The 26,863-nt window shown below is 48.8% G+C and overlaps 1 protein-coding gene across 1 annotated transcript in view; it reads left to right on the forward strand.

Annotated features, from left to right (window-relative positions):
• The first annotated feature begins 237 nt into the window (after positions 1 to 237).
• LOC138770041 (opioid-binding protein/cell adhesion molecule homolog) overlaps positions 238 to 26,863 on the forward strand; it is a 213,331-nt gene continuing 186,705 nt past the window's right edge. The window contains exon 1 of the mRNA XM_069948918.1: positions 238 to 336. Coding sequence (XP_069805019.1) covers positions 255 to 336 — 82 coding nt within the window. The 5' untranslated portion in view covers positions 238 to 254. The remainder of the gene's footprint in view (positions 337 to 26,863) is intronic.

The raw sequence follows: 26,863 nt of genomic DNA on the forward strand, positions 1-26,863 counted from the left end.
TATAGTCTCCCCTGCTGTGTAGTCTCCCGTATCTGCTGTCCGGTAATAACCCCCATGGGGGCGGGGCTGAGGCAGTAACCCTTGCAGGGCCGGTGACAGGTGCCGCGTCCCCGGCAGGACTCGGCAGCCAATGGCAGGCGGCGGGCGGGCTCAGTGCGGGGATAGAGCGGTGGCTGCTCGGAGCTGTCACTGAGCGGAGACCTCGGATTTCGGCTGCAGCATCACCGGCATCTCGGAACCTCAGAGCCGACACCATGCGGGGGGCGCCCGCCGTGCTACCCCGAGCCCTGTGCTGTCTGCTCGGCCCGGCGCTATCCGTGCTGCTCTCCACTGCAGGTACCGGCGCAGTGCGACCCCGACACCTGCTGCACCGCGAGCCCCCCCCCCCCCCCCGACACCTGCTGCACCCCGAGCCCCCCCCCCCCCCGACACCTGCTGCACTCCGAGCCCCCCCTCCCGACACCTGCTGCACCCCGAGCCCCCCCTCCCGACACCTGCTGCACCCCGAGCCCCCCCTCCCGACACCTGCTGCACCCCGAGCCCCCCCCCCCCCCCGACACCTGCTGCACCCCGAGCCCCCCCCCCGACACCTGCTGCACCCCGAGCCCCCCCTCCCGCCCCCTGACACCTGCTGCACCCCGAGCCCCCCCCCCGACACCTGCTGCACCCCGAGCCCCCCCCCGCCCCCCGACACCTGCTGCACCCCGAGCCCCCCCCCCCCCCCCGGACACCTGCTGCACTCCGAGCCCCCCCCCCCCCCCCGACACCTGCTGCACCGCGAGCCCCCCCCCCCCCCCCGGACACCTGCTGCACTCCGAGCCCCCCCCCCCCCCGACACCTGCTGCACCGCGAGCCCCCCCCCCCCCCCCGGACACCTGCTGCACCCCGAGCCCCCCCCCCCCACACACACACCTGCTGCACCCCGAGCCACCCCCCACACACACACCTGCTGCACCCCGAGCGCCCCCCCGACACCTGCTGCACCCCGAGCCCCCCCCCCCCACACCTGCTGCACCCCGAGCCCCCCACACACCTGCTGCACCCCGAGCCCCCCACACACCTGCTGCCCCCCAGCCCCCTTATGCACCCTCCAGCCCCCCCACACCTGCTGCACTCCGAGCCCCCCCACACCTGCTGCCCCCCAGCCCCCTTCACACCTGCTGCACCCTGAGCCCCCCGACATCTGCTGCACCCCGAAACCCCCCCACACCTGCTGCCCCCCAACCCTCCCAACACCTGCTGCACCACAACAAAACCCCCAACACTTGCTGCCTTCCCACACCTGCTGTGCCCCCCAACCCCCTGACACCCCAATACCTAATTCACCTTATCCCCCTTCACACCTGCAGTACCTCCTCATCCTCTATCCCCTCCACACCTGCTGCACCCCAACACCTGCTGCCTCCCCACAGCTGCTGTGCCCCCAACCCCTCCAGCACCCCCAACCCCAGCCACACCTGCAGTACCTCCTCATCCTCTATCCCCTCCACACCTGCAGTACCTCCTCATCCTCTATCCCCTCCACACCTGCAGTACCTCCTCATCCTCTATCCCCTCCACACCTGCAGTACCTCCTCATCCTCTATCCCCTCCACACCTGCAGTACCTCTTGCACCGCCCTCTCTATACCTGTTGCATCTCATCACCTGCCCCAACACTTGTTGCATCTCTTCCTCCACCCACATCTTCTGCGCCCCATCTGCTCCCTTTATTTCCTGCTGCATCTCCTCTCCTGCCCCCCAGTATGTAATTCTCCTCCCTCCCCCTCAATACCTGCAGCACCGAATCCTCTGTCCCCTCTGCACCTCATCTCCTTTGTGTTGCATCTCACTCCCTGATGCTTCCTCTGCCCCCTACACCTCAACCGCTTCCCCCATCACCTGCTGTACCTTATCCCCTGCTCACAGCGCAGCATCCTATCACCTGCTTTCTAAACCAGCTGGATATCCTCCCCTGCCCCCAACACTTTCTGTAGCCCATATCCCTTCCTCCCCAACACTTGCTGCCCCTAATTTTCTTCTTTACTAACACCTCCTGCCGCTCATCCCCTTCTCCCCCACCTCCCACTGCTCCTCTTCCCCTTCTTCCCCACCTTCCGCAGCTCCTCTTCCCCTTCTACAGCTCTTTGTCCCCTTCTCCCCCACCTCCCACTGCTCTTCTTCCCCACCTCCCACTGCTCCCCTTCTCCCCCACCTCCCACTGCTCCTCTTCCCCTTCTCCCCCACCTCCCACTGCACCTCTTCCTCTTCTCCCCCACCTCCCACTGCACCTCTTCCTCTTCCCCTTCTCCCCCACCTTCCCTAGCTCCTCGTCCCCATCTCTCCCACCTCCCACTGTACCTTGTATCCTTCTTCCCCAGCACCTGCTGCCCTCATCCCCTTCTCCCTAACACCTGATGCACCTTTTCATTTTCTTCCCCATCATCTGCAGCACCTCATTCCATTCTTTCCCTTCTTCCCCAACACTTGCCGAAACCCTCCCCCCCTCCCCCCAACAGTATGTATGGTGGAATGTGTCACCTTATTATCTTCTGGTTTCTCTCTATTACACCTTCTCCACCCCCGCTTAATATCCTCCTTATTTCTTCCTCTTCTTACCCCCCATCACAGTCGCCTCTGCTCCTGCACCTTCTGTATATTCTCTATGTTTTGTATATACTGTAAGTGAATGAGGGCCGTCGGGTCTCTGTCAGGTTGTGGGGTGGATGGGGGGATTCCGTCTGGGAAGTGAGTCGAACTATTGGACAGGATGGAGTGTACCATCCCATACAGGAGCCACGTAGTTGGTCGGACTCTGGCGCAGAGTGATGACTGGGTGTCAGGCTGTAGTAACACAATCATTGGCGCATCCATTGGAAGTTCCGTCACTTCTGATTAGAATAGTCTTGTAGTGTTATTATTGTTAGACTAAGAAGGAGATTTATTAAACATGCTGTAAAGTGAAACTGGCTCAGTTGCCCCTAGCAACCAATCAGATTCCACCTTTCATTTTCCAAAGAGTCTGTGAGGAATGTAAAGTGGAATCTGATTGGTTGCTAGGGGCGACTGAGCCAGTCTCACTTTACACCATGTTTGATAGATCTCCCTGTCCATTAGTAAGTTCTGCCGGTCATAGTTTGATATTGTGTGATGGATCCAAGCAGTAAGAGTGATGGATGTGGCCTTATCCCTGCTGTCTCCTCTGATGAGAATGTAGTTGAGCACTGAAGGGTTAATGCTTCATACTTAGAGGAGGGCATTAGGTGTTGCACACATCTCCGGGTGGATGCTGGGAGCTGTAGTCATAAGGATTGCGGGGTATGTTTTCCTATTTCAACTAACTAGGAATGTTTTTTTTTTTTTTTTTAAATCTTGGCCAACTCCTTTTAGTGACCACTGCGGTGTAAGCCGCTGGCGGCTCTGTCTGTCCCGCGGGCTGGAACTCTTGCTCCATAGTTTTAAATAGGAAAACATTACATTACCCACGTTACTTCAGCCTCTGCTCCTGGGCTCACAAATGGGCCGTGTGATGATCTATATGTGTGATGTAATGATATGTATGTATATAATGTGAGTGATTACAATATTAGAACCAGAGGATACGTTTATTGGGGATACTGTACAATTGTGTGGAGGCTCTAGTACCCTGTTGGTCGTCTCCAGCCTGGATACAGGATGAGATACGGTCAGGCATGGAGGATACAGGTTCCATATGGCGGCCTGCGGCACATTTGCCCACAGATGTTACAGCCGGGCCTGTAGATCCTGCACACTCCTAGGTTGGTGAAGCTGCGTCCCAGTTGGTCCCATTAATGGCTGGAGATAAATCTGGTGACCGGGCAGACAAGGAGGTGGCACAATCTGGTGGAGACATTACCGGGAACCCTTCCTGTGTGTGGGCGACCATTATCCTGCCAGGAGACACAATACATGTGGCCCCAGGATGTCCTGTACATATCACTGAGCTGTTGGTGTCCCCTGTATCAGTACTAGGGGTGACCGACTTGTATGTAATGGCTCTCCAGATCATCGCACCAGCAGGGGGCAGTGTATCGCTCCACAGCAGAGGCAGAATTGAAGCGCTCACCAGGAGGCCTCCATACTTCAACCCCACTGTCATCAGATCCCAAACAGAACCTGGAGTAATCACTAAAGACTATACAGTTCCAGCCTGTAGTAGTCGATATTTCTCATTCACAACCTCTGCAAATGAGGACGATTGTTGCTGGCTGTCAGTGGCAGGAAATGAAATGGGCAGGGGGACCCAAATCTTTCCTTCTATTGTGCCCCCGGAAATGGTCTGGGCAGAGATGGCGGTGCACTGAAGGGCCGTTTGGCGTAAAAGGAAACCCCGAGAGCATTTCGTTTTTGTCAGTGGATCATAAAATCTTGTACTGGTGGTCCTTCTGGGCAATCCAGAGCCCGATCACCATGTAAGCACTGCTCCCAACAGCTTGGACAGAATTCATCGAAACTACTATCCTGCTTCTAGCAGCCCAAAGTCGGTCAACTGAGAAAAATGTCTTCTAGTTCCAACATAGAGTATAGTGGGCACCACCCTATAACCTGAGTGCTAAACCAATGCAATGCATTTTCTTCATAGTCCTTCTCTCTTAGAGACATGCCTAGTAGTCAGCAATCTCTCACAATGAGGTTGGTGCTGAGTTTCCCATCAGTCTGACATTTCCATCTGGGTGCATTATTTTATGTTTTGGGGCTTAGTGTATATATACGGCGCTGAGCCCCGCCATCTGCTCATTGGTTGACTGGCACTCCGATGGATGTGCATGTATACTGATAGTATCGTATTGGGAATGGGATAATCCAATAAGCCGACATGTCAGAGGGGTCAGATGTGAAGGGGCCTTGTGCTTAACCCCTTAAGATATAAAATTAATGATTTTTACAGGCCAACGGTGGCCGGCTCGGGGAAGAGGTTGTGCAGCAGTAATATGACCGTCACAGGTCGCTGCTCTTTAAACTCAAACATTAACGTTAGGCTCATAGTAGTTCTCAGTGCTGGCAGTTCTCACTCCGCCATAACAATAAAGTCCTTCCAGTTCTGTGCTGCAGAGTCGCTACATATGTTCTTAGTCTCCTGAGCCCCTAAGGGACAGTCCGGTGGCATCAGCCCCTGTCTAGACCTTTAGAGGTGTATTCTGGAGTGTCCTGCTTTCTGTCATCCTCAGATGGGTTGTATCACCACCTATGTCCTCTCCTCTCCCTCGGATAAGTGCACCCCCACACGAGTCCTCCTGTCACTGATCGGCATCACATAGGACATGGCAGCCATGCTTGTGGCAGCACTGTGCCTTCATCCAGGCCTGGGAAATTTATGTACAGAGCCCTGAGTGCTAATCTTTGGGTACGGCTGATGTAGCTACTAAAAGTGGTCACAGTATAGAATCATAAAGAAATAGCAATCTCCGAGGCAAGAGGTCTATAGGTACAGTATAAAAAGTACATCCCCCAAAGGGGACTTCTAAACCTGGACCATCCAGTATGGTTATATAGGTTCTGCTACAAGGTAAATTCTTCCAAAAAACAACTAAGATATCATAAAAGGTTGCATAAATATAAAAATGATGTGAGTTTATGAAAGCAGGGCCTCCTAATAAAGATGCCCACCGTACAGTTACACAGTCCGATTAAGCGGGTTGTATCTGGTATGATAGGCAGGAGAGCAAAGGACCCATGCATTGTGTGAACAGAGCCTTTCTGTGCTTTCAATCCACTCCTGGTTTTGGTTGCCATGAGGACCAAATACTGCCTGAAATATACTGTGTGTGAACCCAGCCCAAGCCCTGATGCTTGCTGATTCCCCCCTCCTTTCTGGGTCCTGCTCCTTGCCACCCTCCTCATCTCTCTGGTCCTGCTCCTTGCCGCCCTCCTCACCTCTCTGGTCCTGCTCTTTGTCGCCCTCCTCACCTCTCTGGTCCTGCTCTTTGTCGCCCTCCTCACCTCTCTGGTCCAGCTCCTTGCTGCCCTCCTCACCTCTTTGATCCAGCTCCTTGCTGCCCTCCTCAGCTCTCTGGTCCAGCTTCTTGCTTCCCTCCTCACCTCTCTGGTCCAGCTCCTTGCTGCCCTCCTCGCCTCTCTGGTCCAGCTTCTTGCTGCCCTCCTCACCTCTCTGGTCCTGCTCCTTGCTGCCCTCCTTGCTGCCCTCATAACTTCTCTGGTCCTGCTCCTTACTGCCCTCCTTACCCCTTTGCTCCTTGCTGCCCTCCTCACCTCTCTGGTCCTGCTCCTTGCTGCCCTCCTCACCTCTTTACTCCTTGCTGCCCTCCTCACCTCTTTACTCCTTGCTGCCCTCCTCACCTCTTCGCTCCAGCCGCTCAGCTCCCTCCTCGGCCCTGCTGCTCACGTTTCCTCGCAGATGATCCGCACTAATGAGGTCGCTGACATTTGTGATCTGTGGACATTGCACTGTAATTTGGTCACTGAAATGTCAGCCATGCTGGTCATATAAGCCCACAAGTGTGATCTAACCCCAGAGTCTCAGTCGTGTTACACATGAAGCGGACGCAGTCTGTTAACCCTGAGGTGGTAATGGCTGGAGGCAACGAATTCCCTACAGCAAGCCCCCCCCCCCCCCTCCTTCCCCAGCTCATGGTCTTTGAGATGCTGACTTTATTTCTAGGCAATTGCAAAACCATCACTCCATAATGTGCAGGCAGCAGAGAGAATAACCGGCACACCAGACCCCTTGTCCATGGAATCCCTTTTTTTTCTCTCTGTACAGTATCTGGGAGGTGGCTTGTATGGGGTTAAGAGCTCTGATAAAGATGATGGCTCTTTACTTTCACACCTCTGGAATTGGCGCTACTCGCGAGGTCACATTGTAAGGAAAGGATAGTAAATTGGCTGCAAGGTAGAACGTTTTTCCCTTTAGTAATTCCTAAAGGAATTTGAGTGGTGAAGGGCCCATGGCATTCTGTGAGATCACAATGGAGGGGGCCCATGGTGTTCTGTGAGATCACAGTGGAGGAGGCCCATGATGTTCTGTGAGATCACAGTGGAGGAGGCCCATGATGTTCTGTGAGATCACAGTGGAGGGGGCCCATGGTGTTCTGTGAGATCACAGTGGAGGGGGCCCATGGTGTTCTGTGAGATCACAGTGGAGGGGGCCCATGGCGTTCTGTAAGATCATAATGGAGGGGGCCCATGATGTTCTGTGAGATCATAATGGAGGGGGCCTGTGGTGTTCTGTGAGATCATAATGGAGGGGGCCTGTGGTGTTCTGTGAGATCATAATGGAGGGGGCCCGTGGTGTTCTGTGAGATCATAACGGAGGGGATCCAAGGGTAACATCTTCTGTAGCCAAAGAAGACTAAAAATATAGATCCTCTATGTGGAATCCATGAAAACAGGCCGCCAGTTGCAAATATGAGGGGTTTGGTCTGACTACATCCCTCCCCTTTCTGTGGTATATCAGTCAGCAGGGAGTGGTTCTGACTACATTTCTGGTATCTGCTTCCATAAACAAAGTGTGGTGTCCCACCACAGGTGTTACTAAGCTAAACACCCCTCACAAAAGCCTGTAAGTGAAGTGGTAATGAAGTCATGTTTTGCCACTAGATGTCAGTAGTATGTGTATTCATGTATGTATATTGCACAGCTGTAGTGGGTTATTGTTTTATGATCTGTACACCAATGAGAGTTACTCCTCTCTTCCACCTATCTCTATTCTTTTTTTCTTGCACTCTCTTCTCCACCTCTCACAGCAGCTGTTACACACCCTGTAGGAAGTTCTCACATGGGAAGAGGAAGTGTAGACCCACACTTTGTCAAGTTTGTCTTTGTCTTTGTCAAGTTTCTGTAGAGAGATGACGCAAGACAGGACAGTCCCTGTTGTAGTCAAGCTGGGCCCTGGCTCTGCCGTTTCCCCTGTCAAGGACACTTAGTCACACCAATGTAGTCTAGTCTGGAGTGTGGTAGTGAACAGACATATGGAAGACACAAAGACTTTCTTTCTTAAAGGAACACTTCTACCTATAATGCAGTGCTAAACACCAACAGAGAGGACAAGTCAGAGATCACCCCAACAACCATGCTGTGAATAACGTAAACACAGTGTAGGACAGTATCCTACAAACTAAAGGAACTAATCCAGATACAGCAAAGCAGCCAAGAGCCTACCTACTCTATCTCGCAACGCAGGTGAAACCAGGTAACTTTGGACACCTTGCTGAACTCAGGTAACAAGGTCTGGGGCTTGTGTCACCCCAGTAGGACGGGTCACCCGACACTGTAGGGCAACAGGTGATTACAGCGACAAAGGTTGAAACACGGACACAAGTATTCTGAAGTATCCTTCTACTCCTTCTGACGTTCCGGGAGAGCACAGTACTACATTGGGTTGGGACTCTCAAGACAAACTCCTCTCCGCTACTCTGAACTCTCACAACCTATTCCTCTCCACTTCTTTGAGCTCACTCTATTCTTCTCAGCACACAACCAAGTCAGCACTGCTACTATACGTTCACTACCTCTTCAGTTCTCGGTGCAGATCTAGTCAAGTCCAAAGTGATTGTCTACTTGTATGCCAACATATTCGTCAGTAAAGGAAGATTTAATTTATTTTACTAGGACTCAGTGGTTATTGTACTAGCACCTACACGTCAGTTACACCGTCCTTGGGTTATTTCCCCTGTCTGTGGGTGGCGGTACTCACAGTCCGGGTGGGTCATACCTCCACTCTGGACCACCGTGATAAGCGCCCAAGGGACCCATCATAACCCGGCAGGTCACCGACCATTGGGGAAAGGTATAGCCAGCCTCAAAAACTAAAAGCAGGTGTGCTCTATACCTGTGTGCTGATTCAACACTGGTGTCACTACACTATACCATCTGGCTGAGCTGTACAACCACAATTGTAGTGGAGTCACACTCTACCACCTAGCAAGTGACTGGTTGCAGCAGCTACAACACCACCCGGCAGCTGAGCACCACCACAACAGCTCAACCACTGGTGGAACTGGAACCGTTTATTTCAACCCTAGTATTCATGGATTCGAAGGTCTGAATGTTTTCCAGGAGGCCCTGTGAACAGGACGTGACAGGAGTAAAAGGTGTCTGGATATTGGGAAGGCATGGGTACATGCTGTGGACGGGAGACGGGGGGGGGGGGCTTCCTGGAAGTGTATAATGACTATGGCAGAATATCATGTACTGTAGGATGCAAAATGAATGCCTTCTCCCTCCTTGATGGCATACATTGTATGTGCACTGACTTCCTCAAGGTGATCAGATGTGTTGTAGCCACATCACGGCAACAGAATTACCAGCACTTCATTAATTTGCAGCCCCCGACTCTCTGATGGGCCCTGACCGGGTTCACAAGCTTTTAGTTTGATATTTGGTGTAGTTTCATGTCTTTGTTGGGGACATGGCAGCACCGCAGATGTGACTTTTATTCCAGACAAATGGAAATTGCATTCCTGGTGCTGTCAGGGGTGTGCGTCATCCAGTGCTTTGCACTATGATTAATAATATACTAAATCCCCACAATAGTGTCCCACATAGTAGCGCCCACAATCGTGTGCTCCATATAGTGCCTCACTTAGTAATAGTGGCCCATGCAGTAGCCAGCCCTCACAATGGTTATTAGTGTCCCATATAGTATTCAATCCTCACATTAGTGTCCCATATAGTAGACGATACCCTACTACAAGAGTGGGCTGGACTTACCTCTCCTGACTCCTGCACTGTGGCTCCTCTGGCTGCAGGACACACCTGGCACAGTAAGTGTCTGTGATGTCACCATGCTGCCGGAACGTAACACTGTCATCTGATAAATAGTATTGCGACAGGCAGCATGATTACATCATCCCCTCACTCTCTGTGCTGGGCGTGTTCTAGGCCACAGGTCTGAAACTGCTTGAGGGACAGAAGTTAGGACAATGCAACAGATTATAATATGGGTGGTCCTGAAGACCGCCCATATTTTAATCTGTCAGTGGGCCTGTTCTAGGAAATCAATTGATTTCCTTGGCTGGCCAAAAATGAGGGCACCATGGGCAAGAGTTTGGCATGCCTGATCTAGAGGATAAGGTGTGGAGTCTGCGGATGGAGAATTCACAGGTGTGGCAAGGACGGTGCTGACCGTAACTTGTATAGTGTGTAATGTGGAGACGTGAGTAATGATTAGGAGACCTACCTGAGTCTTGTCATGTTGTGTTTTAGCTGATGGTATTCTGGCCTTGCAGAAGGTCCTGTATAGTAGTATGGTCCATTGTCTCCCTGCACCTGTGGAAGCCATCACTGGCCTACAATATGTATATCATATAAACATCCCGCCATAGAAATCAGAAATGGGTTTAAAATGGACTTTTTAACGTTTTTACGCAATTTTACAGTTTTTTTCGCTTATGTCATTTACCACACAAGATCAGGAATATGATGTGTTTAATGGTTTGTTCAATCGATCACGTACACATCGTACAAATCAATAGTACAGGCGATTTAAAAAACTTTGTAATTGGGTTTATTAGCCGGAAAATGCATTTTTATCATTGAAGCTCTCCCCCCTGTCTTCATGGTTCTCTTATGGAGAGGGGAGGGGTGGAGGGAGATGAGGCACCAAAACAGGACAACAAAGAGTTCATTTACAGCTACATCACCAGGCTATCTCCTCCGAAGTCAGCACTGACTTCTGAATACCGGCTTTCACACAGGTCCCGCTGTGTAATCCTTTGTTCTCTGCTTCCGACTAATCTCCCTCCTCCCACTCCCCCCCCCTCCATAGGTTACACGGGACTTGACTGATGTAAAAGAGTTGAGATTTCCTGATAATGAGCAGTGAATAAGAGAGGGGGGGGGGGATTTTTAATTTATAAATAATATCAATGCTGTTCATATGATCTTTGTAATCGGCGCTCAGTTACTAAGGGACCAGCGTCATAACGTCACTGAGGCCTGGTCCAGTAAGTATGACAGATCAGCTTCTCGCGATCACAATTGTGAGAAGCCGATCTGGCCACTACAACACCAATGAAGGCTTTTTACCAGCATTTAAATGCCGCTGTCAGTTTTGACGATCAGTTTGTGACGGCTATGAGCTGCTCTTCGACTTTTCATTACGGTAGGAGAATTGATATTGTGCTGACTAGTGTACTTCCACCTACTGTACGCTTTCAGCACTCGACTCTTTTCGGCAGCTCCATAGGAATGAATAGAGCAGCGCGTCACTTGCCGTACCCACGGCTCTATTCAAAACAAAGGAGCCCGTGGGGGGTATGACAAATTAGTTTAAGGGGGACAACCTCTTTAAGCAGCAGTGTCCCGTGCCTGTATCCAGCGTTGGCCCTCTTCCCCCCCCTCCCACCTTCTCCTGCTTCCACTTCTGGTCCTGGAGAATTCTTTAAAGAGTTGTGTGTTTTTTGTTGTGAGAGTAACACTTCTGATTACAAGACCCCAGGGTAGAAGACACAAAATTTGAGGGTTCCTACCCCCCCAATCAGGCTCTGTGCTGAAGGTAGGCACATGCAGCCGTTTTGTTCCAGGCCCCTCCGGAGGCATTAGGGCACTGAAGAACCTTTCAGTCTAAAGAGCCGTAATTCTCATCCTATTTTCTGCCTCTGAAATGTTTCCTAATCTCGGCCTGCGCTTCTCCTGGAGACTGCGGCACTGAGAATCAAAATGATATTTTCTAAAGGTTAAGAAGGGATTTTGTACTTATCCTCGGAGCTGCTGAATGGAAGCCGTACCCTTTTCAGCTTTCTGTCGCACATCAGACTCTTGAAGGTGTCATAAGGAGACAGAAGATCAGGATGAAGTGCGGATCCTCAGAACTTGTGTCAGCGGTTGGAGCCCAGAGGATGCAAATTTACTTTTATACTGTGCCGAGAAGAAGCCCACCATCCTGAAGCCCTTACCCCGCAGCGTGTATGGGCTATAATAATACAGTAGTCATTATAAAGCACCAACATATTCCACAGCGCTTTACAATACAGAGAACCTATGTAGACAAAATCAGACATTAGGCAACCAGTCTCCTGCCATCTTCTAGACTGAATAATGTGATTGACATGGAAGTAAAGTCATACTCCCATTGGTTTTAAACAAAAAGTAGTGAAATTAAGGAGTGTGATGGTAGATATGCAGAAAAAGAACATTAGCAGATTGTATTACATGGATAACATGGTAAATGGAGGGCAAAGATATAGGCAGGTGCAGCACTGGGGAGAGCTTTGTGGGTGAGAGTGATAAGTATGAATGTATTCTACATTGAATGGTAACCGGGCATTGATCAGCACAGGGTTTAGGCATCAGTGTAGAGAGTGGCATAGGGTTAAGGGTTATAAAATCCAGCAGGGGCAGAGGGGAAACTGATTACAAGTACTAACTTACCTTCCCCCATGCATGCGGTGACTGGCGATATCAGCCGCAGGACATTTTCCCCCGAGATGTGATGACGTCACAACTTGGGGTTGGGGGGGAGGGGTTAAGCCTGTCCTGGCTGATGGACTGGCCGCTCAGCCAATTAGTGTCTGGAGCAGAAAATTCATCAGCCAGGTTGTGACGTGTCAGCCCGGCTGGGGTTCTGCTGCCAGTCCCACCGCTTACCACGGGCACAGGGAGAGATTAGTTAGTACTTGTAATCAATTCCCCCCCCCCCCCCCCCCTTGCCGGCTGCCGGATTTTTTAATCCGCCACACTTCTCCTTTAACGCATAAGTGCAGCATCTCAAAAGAAAGATGAGGTAGACTATTGTATTCTGGATGGACAGGAGAAAGGAAAGTTTGGCGAAGGCAAAGCCTTGAGACATCTTTTTCTGTGGTTGGGTTACATGCTGAAGAAGAGTGTAGAAAATTGAGAATTCTGTGTTATTTCAACAATATTCAAAAAATTTTTGAAAAAAAAATCGACAGTTGCCAATAAAAACCCACTTGCCACTGAAAACGTCACCAATGAGGAACCATGTGTAATCCTTTATAGATATACTTATAGGCTAAATAAAAATGCTCTGCACATGTTTCCTAGATGAAGTTGTGGTGTTCTAGGTGATGAATGAGCACCACCATTAAAATGGCCTGTCCTCTTTGAGATTTTAGTAGGTTGCACTCTGGGGATGGCCATCTCCGGCACGCACTAGCCAGCCGCTGTCTTATATTCTCAGATATTGTGCCGCAGGCTCATTTGGTAACAAGAACAATTACCTGATTTCTACATTGGCGATGCTCTCTATGCACATTGTCCTGGAGATAATTTCCGGTTGGATGTTGTCCAGGTCCTCGCCTCCTGCACTGAGAAGGAAATACAGGTCTGCTCGTCTTCTCTTATGGCGGCCAGCGAAGGGAATGCCTCACATGCAGAACAAGTCTCTTCAGTGTATTAGCGGTGTTGTGAGGTGTCTGCTTCCCTCATAGGAGGTCCCCTCTTGTGTGTGTTACAGCCACAGCCTCTCGGTTTGCACCAGAAATACCCAATAATTCCTCCATCGATGCCTCCTGCATCCTCTGACATTACCCATCATGCTGTGGGATTTTACCTTCCCTCAGTGACTCTGCACCACTCCAGTCTCTTACCATGCTATGTCTCCTCTATGTTCTCTCGTCTCTGCATTCATCTTGCCCATACTCGCTCTCCTTTCGTACATCTCGCACTCTCTCCTCTGTTTACGTCATGGGCTTTCACGCTCCTCTGTTTTCATCCCACCCACTCTCTACTCTTTTTCTTCCTCTGTCTCTCTGTCTCCTCTCCAGCAGGGTTTTGGAGTAGGAGGAAACCTCCCAGCTGCCCTCTCTCTATTCTGCATATATTTTGTACTCTCTCTCCTCTGCAAATGTCACAGCCGCATACTCTTCTCTCTCTCTCTCCCTACATCTTTACTGCATCTTCTCCTTTCTTCCGCTCTCTTCTCTACATACATCTAGCACTTTGTCTCGGGGTCTTGTGATGGCCTCTGTTTGTCTCTCCCATGCTCTACTCTTCTTTGTCTCCTCTCGTCCTCTCACCCTCATTTTACTCTTCACCATCTCACTTGCACTTTGCTCTTCTCTATCCTCTCTCTATCTCGCCCACTCTCTTTTTCTTTTTCCTCTTTTCTCTCTCATTTTTCTCTCCAGCAGGGTTCTGGAGTAGGAGGAAATTTCCCAGCTGCCCTCTCTCAGGTTGACAAGTACAATTATTCTTGTTCATTGTAATTAAATGGTTTAATTAGGCGAAGTTCTTGTCAGCGGCCGCCGTCGCTCTTCTGCTTTTGGCGTTTCATGGGGAATGAGGTAAAGAAAACCGCTCAGAGGGAAAAAGAGACACCTCTTTGGCCTGAACCCCTCCTGGTGCTGATGGCCGTAGGAGTGCATTTATTTTGGGATATCAGGGCCAATTTCTCTACATCTCAATTTATACATTTTCAGGTTATGATTTTTCTTTTTTTTTTCTTGTTCAGTTTTGGGCTGTGGCTCAAGTGAATAACTTTTCTGTAATATTCTATCTAATATATCACATCTATGCTGAGACTCTGCCTCTGCTCACACTCGTCTTCTCTGCTCTGACATTTGTCTTGTCTGATCAAATTTGGCTTCCCTCTGTTTAAACTCACTATCTCTGCTCAGACCTATTTTCTGCTTAGACCCATCCTTCAAGTTCTCTGCTTAGACCCGTCCTCCGGGTCCTCTGCTCAGACTCTGGTTCTCTGCTCAGACCCATCCCTCAGGTACTCTGCTCAGACCCGTCCTCTGGGTTCTCTGCTCAGACCCATCCTCTAGGTCATGGGTCTCCAAACTGCTGCCCTCCAGCTGTTGCAAAACTACATTTCCCATCATGCCTGGACAGCCAAATCCAAAGCTTTAGCTGTCCAGGCATGATGGGAGTTGTGGTTTTGCAACAGCTGGAGGGCCGCAGTTTGGAGACCCATGCTCTAGGTTCTCTGCTCAGACCCATCCTCTAGGTTCTCTGCTCAGATCCATCCTCTAGGTTCTCTGCTCAGACCCATCCCTCAGGTTCTCTGCTCAGACTCTGGTTCTCTGCTTAGACCCATTCCTCAGGTTCTCTGCTCAGACCCGTCCTCCAGATTCTCTGCTCAGACCCATCCCTCAGGTTCTCTGCTCAGACTCTGGTTCTCTGCTTAGACCCATTCCTCAGGTTCTCTGCTCAGACCCGTCCTCCAGATTCTCTGCTCAGACCCATCCTCCGGGTTCTCTGCTCAGACCCATCCTCCGGGTTCTTTGCTCAGACCCATCCTCCGGGTTCTCTGCTCAGACCCATCCTCCGGGTTCTTTGCTCAGACCCGTCCTCCAGATTCTCTGCTCAGACCCGTCCTCCGAGTTCTCTGCTCAGACCCGTCCTCCGGGTTCTCTGCTCAGACCCATCCTCCGGGTTCTTTGCTCAGACCCGTCCTCCAGATGCTCTGCTCAGACCCGTCCTCCGGGTTCTCTGCTCAGACCCATCCTCCGGGTTCTTTGCTCAGACCCATCCTCCGGGTTCTCTGCTCAGACCCATCCTCCGGGTTCTCTGCTCAGACCCATCCCACAGGTTCTCTGCTCAGACTCTGGTTCTCTGCTCAGACCCATCCTCCAGGTTCTCTGCTCAGACCCATCCTCCAGGTTCTCTGCTCACTGCTTTGTAGATGTAAAGCTTTGTCCACAATTCTTGAACATGATGAATGATAAGTAGCTGCTTTCTAATGGAAAGGTGTGTTAAAACCAGTTTGGGAGCAATTCATTTTTCACATTAATAATATCCATAGATCATTGCGGCCTTAGCCCTGTACCCTCCTGTCTGTCTATAAATAAAGCTCCATCTTGTAATGGACTTTGGGTCACGTTTCCTAGCCTTGTTCAGTACTTAATGCAAACTTAAATGGTATGTATCTCTTAAATTTAGTTTTTTTTGCTGATACTGTCAGATACTGAAATATATTCAATTATTCTAATGAGTTTCTATGTTGTAACTTTTTATATTTACCCTTTTTGGACATTATTATGCGGGCAGTCATCTTGTCTAAGCTGTTTTTGACAGCACTTAGTGTTATGCTTTACAGCAAAACCCATGGACATTTGCAACAATGGAAAGAACCTGTCCCGTTAACATAGATGGGAAACATTACTGAGCATACTGTGACCGTTGAAGACGTCATTCTATGGGGAAGGGGGGAGGGACTGAGCTGTGAGCTTCATCTATTGTTTTCTCTATATGCTGGTGTCACTTTTCACTGTAATACTTCTCTTTATCATCACAGACAGAACAGGAAGTCTCAGCTTAGTTTTAGGCCTTGCTAGAATGAAAATTGTAAAATTTCAGGATTATTTTAGAATAGTAAAATGGAAAATTAGAAACTAATCACAAAAAAATCTTAAAAGATAACAAGTCCTTTTTACATACTTGTCCATATACAAGGGAAATGTTATTGATGGTCTATTCATTTTAAATCAGCCCTTTTGTGTTTCAGTTAGTCACAGTATTCATCTCGGATTGCCGTTGGTAAATAGAAACGTTCTTACTTGTCTCCCAAACCCGAAAACTTGTTCAGATCAAATAATGACAAGGCGGATTATTACAGCACACAGCACCACCCTCCCGCACCTGAGCTGGACCTTTACTTGGGCAGCATTATTCCTATATAAGGGCCTTATTCCACAGGAGCGATAATCGGCACAATTTGGCCGATTATCGCTCTGTGGAATAGAGAGAACGATCAGCCAATGATCGTGTCATCGGCTGATCGTTCATTTAGGTTCAGACCTAAAATCGTTGTTCGCCACCAGCGCATCGCTACGGTTGAATAGCGGTGCGCGGTGACCGACCGACGATTTCAGCAGAACCATACCTGTCCGGGCTGCAGGACTTCTTCTCCCGGTCCCGCGCGTGAGCATCGGCTTCGGAACGGAGCTGTCTGAACTGACAGACCGCTCAGCCAATCACTTGCCGGAAACGCCGCGGCAAGTGATTGGCTGAGCGGTCTGTCAGTTCAGACAGCTCCGTTCCGAAGCCGATGCTGCCACACGGGATCGGGAGAAGAAGACCTGCAGCCCGGACAGGTAATGTATGAAACAAGGGCTGCAAGAACATCGGTCACTATGCAGCCCTTGTTTCATGATCGGGGCTGTGGAATAGGCCCAGTAAACGAGCAGATCGGCGCTCATTTACATCGTTGCTCGGCTTGTGGAATAGGGCCCTAAGCCTATGGCAAGCTAAAATAAGTCTGCCAGTGAACCTGCCGTGTAGGCTGATGGATGCTGCCATCTTCTGTATGGCCTCCTTTGTTCGCCCTACTTTCTGCATTTCTTTTCTTGATGCCTTTATAGAGTGAAATGAAAGAATTTCTAAATTGTTAGGTGGAAGAAGGGACAATCCTAAAGATGGGAGATGTATTAGAATAGCCTGGACCAGGGGCTATGCAGGAATATTGTGTACATGAGGTTGTTTCACTTCGCAAAAAGAGTCGGCCTGAGGGAATCCACAGAGCCAGAGGTTTCCATCCTGAGGACACATTTGTAACATTGCTTAAAGGGGTATTCCACTCAAGAGCTAAAGAAAATAAAATGCTCCCATACTTAACTGGTCTTACGAAGTCTCCCTCAGTATTTTGAGCCATCTCCTGTCTTTCTAGCTTCCGCCGTTCCTGAGTCACACATTTTTCTAAAAGCCAATCTATATCTAAGTTGGGGCCAGCCAAACTACATTTCCCAGCATGCATTGCACCTCAGAGCCAATTGCCAAGTATCGGTCTTGTCTTGCAATGTCTGCCCATTGCTGGCTGAATCTGCTTCTGCTGTACACTGTAAACAAAATATCTATCCATCTTCATAGATTAGAAATAGAGATATGAAACAACTGTCTCCTTTCCCTTATACTGCTCAGGAGGCTGTGACTGTTCTTTTTGTTTCCCTGCCCCTTGGCCAGGTGCTCACTGATTGGTGTGATGTCAGTGGTGGGTGGGGTTACAGATGACGTGTTACAGCTTCCTGGCAACAGAAGATGATATCTGGCTAGTTCTGGGTTTTGAGACTCTTAAATGAGGCTCTACAGGATCTTTTTTGTATATTCATATATCCCAGGGAGCAATGCACCTAGGATTTTACTGTATTGAGCCCTTTAGCTGGCAGCCGACAGTGTTATCTTTGTCTGGTCTCCTTGAGATCAGTGATCTGTTTCCCTTATGGCAACAGAAGAGACAGAGATCATGTGACTTTGGTCTCAGGAGTGGAGACCGAGTGGACCAGGAAGTGAGGAGTCAGGAATGTTCTGCAGACAAACAGCCCAATTCATCTAATAGCTACACATTACGGGTAGGGATTGAACAGGGTTAAATCTTATGGGGAGTACCCCTTTAATGCCAGTCTGCAGCGCCATCAGCGAAGAATATGATTGTCGTTACAGTTGTAGGTGAGATGGATGAGGAAGCTTTGTTGCCTTACAGTTCCAAAGGTAAAAATGTTACCTTCCTTTTATAAGCGCAGATGTCTCGACATGTCTACTGTACAGTCTGAAACCGGACAATTACCCTCTATAGAGGAGACAGGAACATAGCTTACGGGTAAACGTGAAGGACATTGACTGGAGGGCGGCAGCAGATAGGGAACAGAGAACCTGAGTTTATATCAGTGTCAAAAGGGATATCTGATGATATACTGAGAATTATTATGGAATACAGTGAAATAATGTGATCCTGGGAATGTAGCATGTGCCTTGTGGCTGCGTTCACTGGCTGGTGCGTCCATTTAATCTCCTCTGTAGATTTAGGTAAATCCAATAAAGAGTTTCTATCGGAATTGGCGTCACAGAACCGTGAGACTCTGTGTCAGGTAAAGCTCTTCATATACAACTATAAAATCTTTCTATTCCTCTTCCATCCTGTGGTATAAATGCTGTAAGACTCCTGACTCTTCACTTTTATTTGTCGGATTGTGTCAGGGAAATGAAAAGCGTTCAGTGGAAAACCTGTAATTACCCCGAAAATTGTAACGAAAACAAAACTCCTCCTCATATCTATACCGAAGGCAAGAAATTAAGATTGTACTGTAAATATTTTTAACTGGTTGTATGAAGATTGATGCTGATCCACAGCGGAGCGATCTGCGGGGGGTGGTTACCCGTGAAGGAAAGTGGTCACCCAGAGGATGTGGTCTACCATGAGTGACACAATGGTCTGTGTTTTTTGCAGGTTAACTCACGATAGAATTCCCTTGACAGTGAACATTGAAAATAATGTTGATGACACGTGGCAGGGTAAGGTTGCCAACCTCTTGGTCCTCTCTTCCACAGCTCTTTTGCCAGTAGGGTTCTGCATGAGCTGGAAAGTCTTTGACCCTGGGATGCTCCGCCGATGTCCTGGCTGGTCGTAGGTGGGCATCCGTGATGTAAGCAGTGTAAATCAAGAGACTTGTTGTAGCATAACAGGGAACATTTCCTGAACATCTTTCATAGGTTGAAGGCACAAGTCTTGAATAGTTGCAATAACCAGTATCTTGGGCAGATGATGCAGGTGGTATACAGCACTGAAGGATTTAAAGAGGTTGTCCACCTTAAACTAATTTGTCCCCTATTCACAGGAGAGGGTCCAACTTCTGTACTCTGTACCCCCTGCTGATCTCCAGAATGGTCCACGGCTTCTTTGGTTGGAATACAGCTATGGATACGGCACGTGACCCACGGCTGTGCTGTACTTGGGGCTACACAGCGACTCAGACACATTGAAGATTGTCGGCAGAAAAAGACTACAGGGTCTTTGAGTATTTCCCTTCTTTTTATCTTAGGATAGATATATGTATATACCAGGCAGGTTACATTCTGTTATTGTAGATTTACCAACCACATCTGCTAAAAGTTTGTTCCAAGCATCTATTCAAGAGAGAAAGAATGGAGCCGTCCGGGAGAGCCGAGTATCCTGTGGATACGGGACAAGTTAGTTTCATGTGGACAACCTCTTTAACCCATGTGGAGTGATTCTTTAGACTAGTCCAGAGATGTTAAATTTCCTAAAGTACTTAAGCTCGGCTTTAGGCCAAATTTAAAGTTTTAGAAGAATTTGTGACACTTTAAGTCTGCGACCTGATACCCTTGTCATCTTAGTTTGTGGCACAATCTTCCACTTAACAGAGATGTGGCACTTCATGACAGGACTCCGTTGTTGCAGTGTGTCAGTGGGATGGTATGGCCCAGGGTGGCAGGACATTTTACTGTTTTGTTTTTTTGTTTTTAAGAAGGTTCTCCTCAGGGCAGGATACAGTACCTGGAAGATGATTTCCCCTCACCAGAAAAAGCACACTGTTCAGGGCATTGGTGAAACTTCTTACGGACCATGTCCTCCTCCATATAGTCAGTAGCTGTCTTTTCATCTGTCCCTGAGGGAACATCATGGAGACCTGGTGGTAGAAGCGGAATCCAGACCCCTGAGCCTCCTGTTTACCATATGAAGGTCACAGAACTAGATGAATGCATCCACACTGCTGTGACTTTGGCCCTTGCATTTACATGGCTTTAGGCCAGGGCCTGCAGAAGTGGCCCCCGGGGTGCTGACTGTGTGAGGTCTGTGCTGGATGTGAGCAGAAGCCTCACATAAGCACCAGGCCAGATTTATGCCACTTTCATCCTTCTGAAATCGACCTGCAGGGACCTATTACAGCTTTACTGCAGATTTGCGTTTGGATAAAGCATCAAATGGGGGCAGAGAGGGGCAGGCGAGTGCCGGTGATCTGGGAAGGGGAGGGGGGAGGTCTGCTGTGTGTAAGAGGTGACCTCATGTGAGGCTGCTCCCGGTGTCATGATATAAGTGACCCTACATGATGCTGACCTATGTGTGAGGGTGTAAGGAGTGACCCCACATGACTCTGCACCATGTAAGGTTGTAGAGAGTGACCCCATGTGATGCTGCTCCATGTGTGAGGGGGTAGGGAGTGACCCCACATGACGCTGCCCCATGTGTGAGGTGGTAGGGAGTGACCCCACATGTGATGCTGCTCCATATGTGAGGGTGTAGGGAGTGACCCCGCATGACGCTGCCCCATGTGTGCAGGTGTAGGGAGTGACCCCAAATATTGCTTTCCTGTTCTGAGGTTGTGCCAGTACGGATTGGATCCATCAGAACAAATCTGCTGGGAAAATTCCTATTTTCATGTCACCTCCCAGTTGGAACATGTAACTAGTGTGACAGCAGCACAGAGTGTTTCAGATGGTGATGTGCAGGTGTTGGAGGAACAGTGAGGTCACATAAATCATTGCTTTATTACTTACCCTCTATAGCTGAAAAACATTGGCACCTATGAAAACATAAAAAACTAGCTTCACTATGTTGGGAAATCCTTCCAGTTGCAGTTTTGGGGTTGCTTTTCCATTTTTATTTTATATATTTTATGCTCTTGACTGTAGAAAGGAATTGGGTATTTTATGTTCAGCAATATGTCTTCCTGCATTGGGGTGATAGACTGGTGGTTGCTTACGAATGAGGAGGAGCTCACAGTCTTGCACAATCGGAGACCATGTTATCGGATGCCAGTTACAGTACGTTTAGTAGTGTTAGGAGGAAACCCATAGCTCTTCTCCAGCTTCCCCTCCATTTACCCATGATTCTCGTGTTGAAGGTGCAGAGCATATGATTGGTATAGTACCCAGTATATAATAAATTTGTGATCTAATGAAGTCTTGGGGACTTGTCTTGTCGCCAATTGTTGATGGTTTGTTCGTCCCCAATGGGTCTGATTTTGCTGGTCTTTTAGCCTTATAATTGCAGCCCCTCATATAAGACTGAATGTCACTTCAACGAACACTAGAACCAAAAGAAGAGCACTGGGACCATACAATATATAAGAGGCACATCACATTATAGACCCACACTGTGATGTGACCTGTCTGGATTATCAATATCCTTTGTCTCAGTTTTTACAAAGAGTCCGGGCCCCGTGTCTACAGAACCTGAACCGTGATTGGCGCCCGATCCCTAGTCCCTGCTGTGTGAGCTGGAGGTCACCTCTGCCGCCGTCGCTGGGAACTCTTTCATCGCTTTGTCACATGAGGGATATTTAGTTTTGGCTCTAAAAACACCAATTACTTTCTATGTTGTTATCAAAATCCCTTTTTGTGAGCGAGATAAATTGCAGCCATTTCCTGCGAGGCTCGAATGCTGATAGGGTAGCGACGTCCATTAATAATTGACATGTTGGTCTTAACAAATGGTATCCCGGCTCATAATATCCCTCCCCGAATTGGTTGGCTTAATAGCGTTATTATCGCCGTGCCAATCAGCTGAGGCCTCGACAAGTACAAATCAAAGATCAAAGACGGCGGTTTTATTATCCGTTTACTCGTCTCATTATTTTATGGCGAAAGGGAAACAAAAATGTGTCCAGGAGATAAATAAGAAGCGTTTGGTGGAAATTAGAATGAAACACAATTATTTGTGCGCGGGATTAAAGCTGCGTCCTCAGCACTTTCTAGATGAAGCGTTGAATTGTTCTGTTTCATGTCGCAGCCATAAAGCTGATTTCTTAGGGCAACTTCTTCTAAACTGCAGAAGCAGCTTCTTCAGGAGCCTCAAACTGTAATTCAGTTCAAGGAAGCCCGTAACTTGTATCTGGTCCCTGACGTGAGGACGAGGTCACCGGCACGGTATTATGTCAATAATGGTTACAGGCATTGGGACTATAGCAGGAAAATTATGGAGAAAACCATTTATTCATGGCTAATTGTTAAGATTGGAGACTGAATGACGCAAAACAGGTGCAGCCCTGATGCTGGCACCCACCCCACTGTCCCTGCCTACTTGCCTCAACTGCCCTAGGCAGCAGCGGACAACTAGACGACTGTACCTAACTTAAACTTAAAGTAAACACGGAACAAGAGAAATTGACAAATAACACAATAGATCAGGTCAATTCCAGGTCAAACACACACTAGCATGGCAATACAGAAACGTGTCCAGAATCAAAGCCAGAAGATCAAAATGCCAGTGAATAAATGCAGGAGCATTGCTAGGTCAAGAGGGAACTCTGGGTCTGAGGCTCTATAGCAGACAAGAAATGGACACAAGTGAGGGATACTAATGGGACCAGAAGTCCCAGCCCAGACAGCTGACTGGCGGTATCAGCAGTCAGTCAGCTGATTGCAAACAACTAACACCTAGGGCCAGTCAGCGGGGGTTGGTGAGGCCTCGGACGTTGCTATATCAGAAGAAAGTGCCGCCACACCCCTAGCAACCGGTTGAGCTGGTCGCCTGGGACACCGTCTGCATGCTCTCTGCACCTGACTAGGCTGGTTGTCAGGGACTCTGTCGGCAAGGAGCCGGTCGCACGCTCTGGCAGCAGTGCGGGCCGGGCTTGCAGGTTGTTTCCTAACACTAATTCTCCACCTTTTGGTTTTTTTTCCCCATTATTTTCTTGGTATACTGGGAAGAGTTGGGTCAGGGTTCATGCATATAGGACAAAGAACACAAAGCTTGTGTCGCTACTTCCAATATTTGCCAGGAAAACCACATTTTTACATTGATATTCCTTATCAGGGTGTCGCCATCGTGTACCGGACTCACTGCGGACCTTCACATTAGACAGGATCACTATTTATATATAAATATATACTTGAGCTGAACAAGTGAACGTTTCCTCCTACTTCCTAAACCTCAGTCTCCGTTTATTGCCGGAGGAAGCTGCTGATCTAAGGAGACAGTGCTGAGTAAGAGGTCGTCCATCCCTTGGTTTATTCTGCATTATAGGAGACAATAGCTCCCTGTATGAGGGTCTCTGTATGTTTTTCTGTTTCATGGTCACTATATGAGGGCCTATATTCTAAGATAGCTATATACAGGTTTCTGAGTTAAAATCCGTGACCTAAGATTTGTGATCCTTAAATGTTCTCCCTCATCTTCTTCATGGGGTTAAATACATTGAAGATGCTACATGCTGCATTTTCTTCCAGTAGGCAGGGGCAAGGGAAACATAATAAACCAGTGTGACTTCTCCCTGTGCAACATCACTGGCTTCAGGATCCCTGCTGGAACTCATTTTCCCCAGAGTTGTGATGTCATTACAATGGATTGACCTATCAGTGACTGCAGCGGAGTCCTGTCCCAGTCAGTGATTGGCTTGGTCTATTTTTCGAATCGCTGACTGGTTCCCACCATCTGCGCCAGTTTCTTTATATGCAAATAGGGCCGCTCTGTACTCTGGAGAGGGGCCCAGCACCCCCTGTACACTGATATCCCCTCCCCTTGGTGACGCGCCTCCCTCACAATCAAGTCTGGCTGTGTCACCCAGGGGAAGACTTATCGGTGCACTGGACCCACCTCTGTTACACATATTTGCATATCAAGGAACCAGTGCAATTTCATTTAAAAAATGGGTTGCGCCACTGGGATCTATGCTACAGTGCCAACCAGCTCATGTAAAAAAAATTGTGTGAAAGGGTTCTTAAAATGTCCTAATTAACTAAGCCAGAGAGTCACTCGAGGTCAGAACTCAACGTCACATATAGCAATACTGTATACCCAGAAGTACTACCAATCTGGATGAGGGGACAGGATAGTACTCCGTACCCAGAAGAGCCTTCCACAATATTATTCTTTGTCCTTATTGGGCCATAATGTCGACTGAAAAGACCTCAGCTCTCCGTAATATTGGATGACACTGTCTGATTCCTGTCGGATTTCTGTGCTTTTCCTGAAAGGTTGAAACTTGCTTCTGGCGCAGTTGTGGTAAATTTCTCTGCTGAAAGCTTTTAGCCAGGGGGTGTATGTTTGATTTAAAGGGGATCGGACTGGGACCCCCTGAGGACCCGCCGCACAGGTAAATAATTCATAGGTCTGTACACGTAACCTTCAGATGGCCGCACTCCGGGGACACTGTCGGCAGCTGTGTCTTCGTATAATTGGGATCTGGTCCTGATGGGAAGAGACTTGATGATCATGGCCTGATAGCAGAGCGGCGACTCTCCTGGCTATTGCCTAGTTTTTCTCTTCTATAACTTTGCGTTCTGAACCCTGAGTGTTCCCCGCGAAAGTATTTGTCAGTGAATGCTACATGCATAGAGCGAGGGTCTGATGGAGAGGCACAGGCCATTCTACGCAATGACATGATTATAGCTTCTATTAATAATAGATTGTTGTGACCAGTCTGGGACACCCAGTGAAGCTCAGGTGGTGGTCACTCGCTGCCCTTCCACTTTCAATGTGACAATGGGATCAGCAGGGACCTGGTCTTGGATCGTTCGCAGCTGCACTTAGTGCACATTTCCTGCACTTGTGATGGATTTGCCTCCAACCCCCCCCCCCCCCCCCTCCATGACAACCTAGTGTATGTGGGCATTACCTAATCTTATATGACTCTTTTGTCAGGTTCTGGGTCAGTCGTAAGAGCCACAAGAAAACTGCAAATTCCAGAATGTGCAAATTATAAAATATCTTGGAGAAATAATATAGACTTCACCCAGTGGATTCTGACATGACGGCTGAAAACACGGGCAGATGGCACCACCTCTTCAGCTGTCAAGGCGTCAGCAGCCGTTCTCCGACTGTAATGTCTGTATTACATCTCAGAAGCTCGTACAGTGTCAGAATTGAGGGGAACCATGAGGGGTGAGGATCCCAAACCAAGGAGCAGCTGGGGTCTGAGTGCTGCTTCTGCTGGGCTTCCTAAAGCGATCCCTGGCAGCAGACTTCTGGTAGGGGCATTAGATACAGGATACATGGAGACTTTCTGGACCTACTGATTGATTTTAACTCTATGACAGTGAGCGTGCACCGGACTGCATGCAGCGCAGTGTATTGCCTTATACTGTGCCTGTAGCTCGATCTCTATAATCTATCAGTCTCTGTGTGGCTCTCGCCTTTGCGGGCTTCTCTAAACGGGGTTAATTCTCATTTTTACACTTGATATTGGAACATTTCCAAGATTGTTTTCTTTTTCTTGCGGATGATATTTGCATGTTCCCAGCAGATAAATTTCATTGAGATGTAGAAGAGGGATCACTCACTGCACAATGTTCAGAAGTGAATGCTTTATACCGTTGTGTTATTGTCCTCAGCGGCTGGCCGCTCCTTCTTTTGGGCCCCAAGTCCTTCTTTTTACTGGGGAAAGAGTTCAGAGTGTTACGCTGGGCCGCTGTCTGTTGCTTAGGTTTAGTGGGGTGTTTCCCATAGAAGAGAGATCATTCACATGCACATAAACACGTTATGAGTGTGTAGACAGTTGTGTGATAGTCCCAATGGGCTGCTCCTTTTTGGGCTTAAAGGCCAATTATCAGGTCGATAATCGCTTAGTGTAATCGGACATGTTGAAAGGCCACTATCAGCCGACATGAACAGCTGATCGTGGAACGTGGTGAAAGATAAGGATTTGTACAGCAATGGTCTGCTGTGTGGCGTCCTGTGTAATAGGAGTGGCGGTGGCAGACCTACGGACCGTTCGGGCAGCAAACAACCCATCCCCTCCCGGTTCTCTGCTCCTCCCCGCTCACTGTCCATGTAATATAGCACAGACAGCAATTGGGAAACTGGTTGGAAAGCAACAGGTTGGTCGCCCAGATTATCGTGCCATGTAATATTAAGTCTTTTGTTTTTCAGGGTAATGGAGTTGGGGTGTTCCACGGGACCACTGTCTGTATACTGCTCAGGCTTTATCCATATACACAATATACAGGCATGAATGCTGTATTGTAGACAATTGTGTGACAGTCCTGAGCCCAGTTGCTCTTTGTCTCGGGCCTGAGTCCTGTGTTCCTCCCATGTTATACCTGCAGCACTGAGGATGCCTGTGCTTAATACAGCGTGCGCTCTGCTACAGTGATTCCTGCCTCTCCCTCATCTTATGAACGAGGAGCGCCTTCATTTCGACGAGGTCGCGTTTGTCTCCGGGGTTAATTGATTTCCAGAGTTTTAATTAACAGAATTCCATTTTGCCCTAATAAGAAGGATTCCTGGAAGAGGAGCAAAAACTGTGAGGCGACAAGTGCGGCTC

The sequence above is a fragment of the Dendropsophus ebraccatus genome, chromosome 12 (assembly GCF_027789765.1).
Source record: "Dendropsophus ebraccatus isolate aDenEbr1 chromosome 12, aDenEbr1.pat, whole genome shotgun sequence".
NCBI classification, from domain to species: domain Eukaryota; kingdom Metazoa; phylum Chordata; class Amphibia; order Anura; family Hylidae; genus Dendropsophus; species Dendropsophus ebraccatus.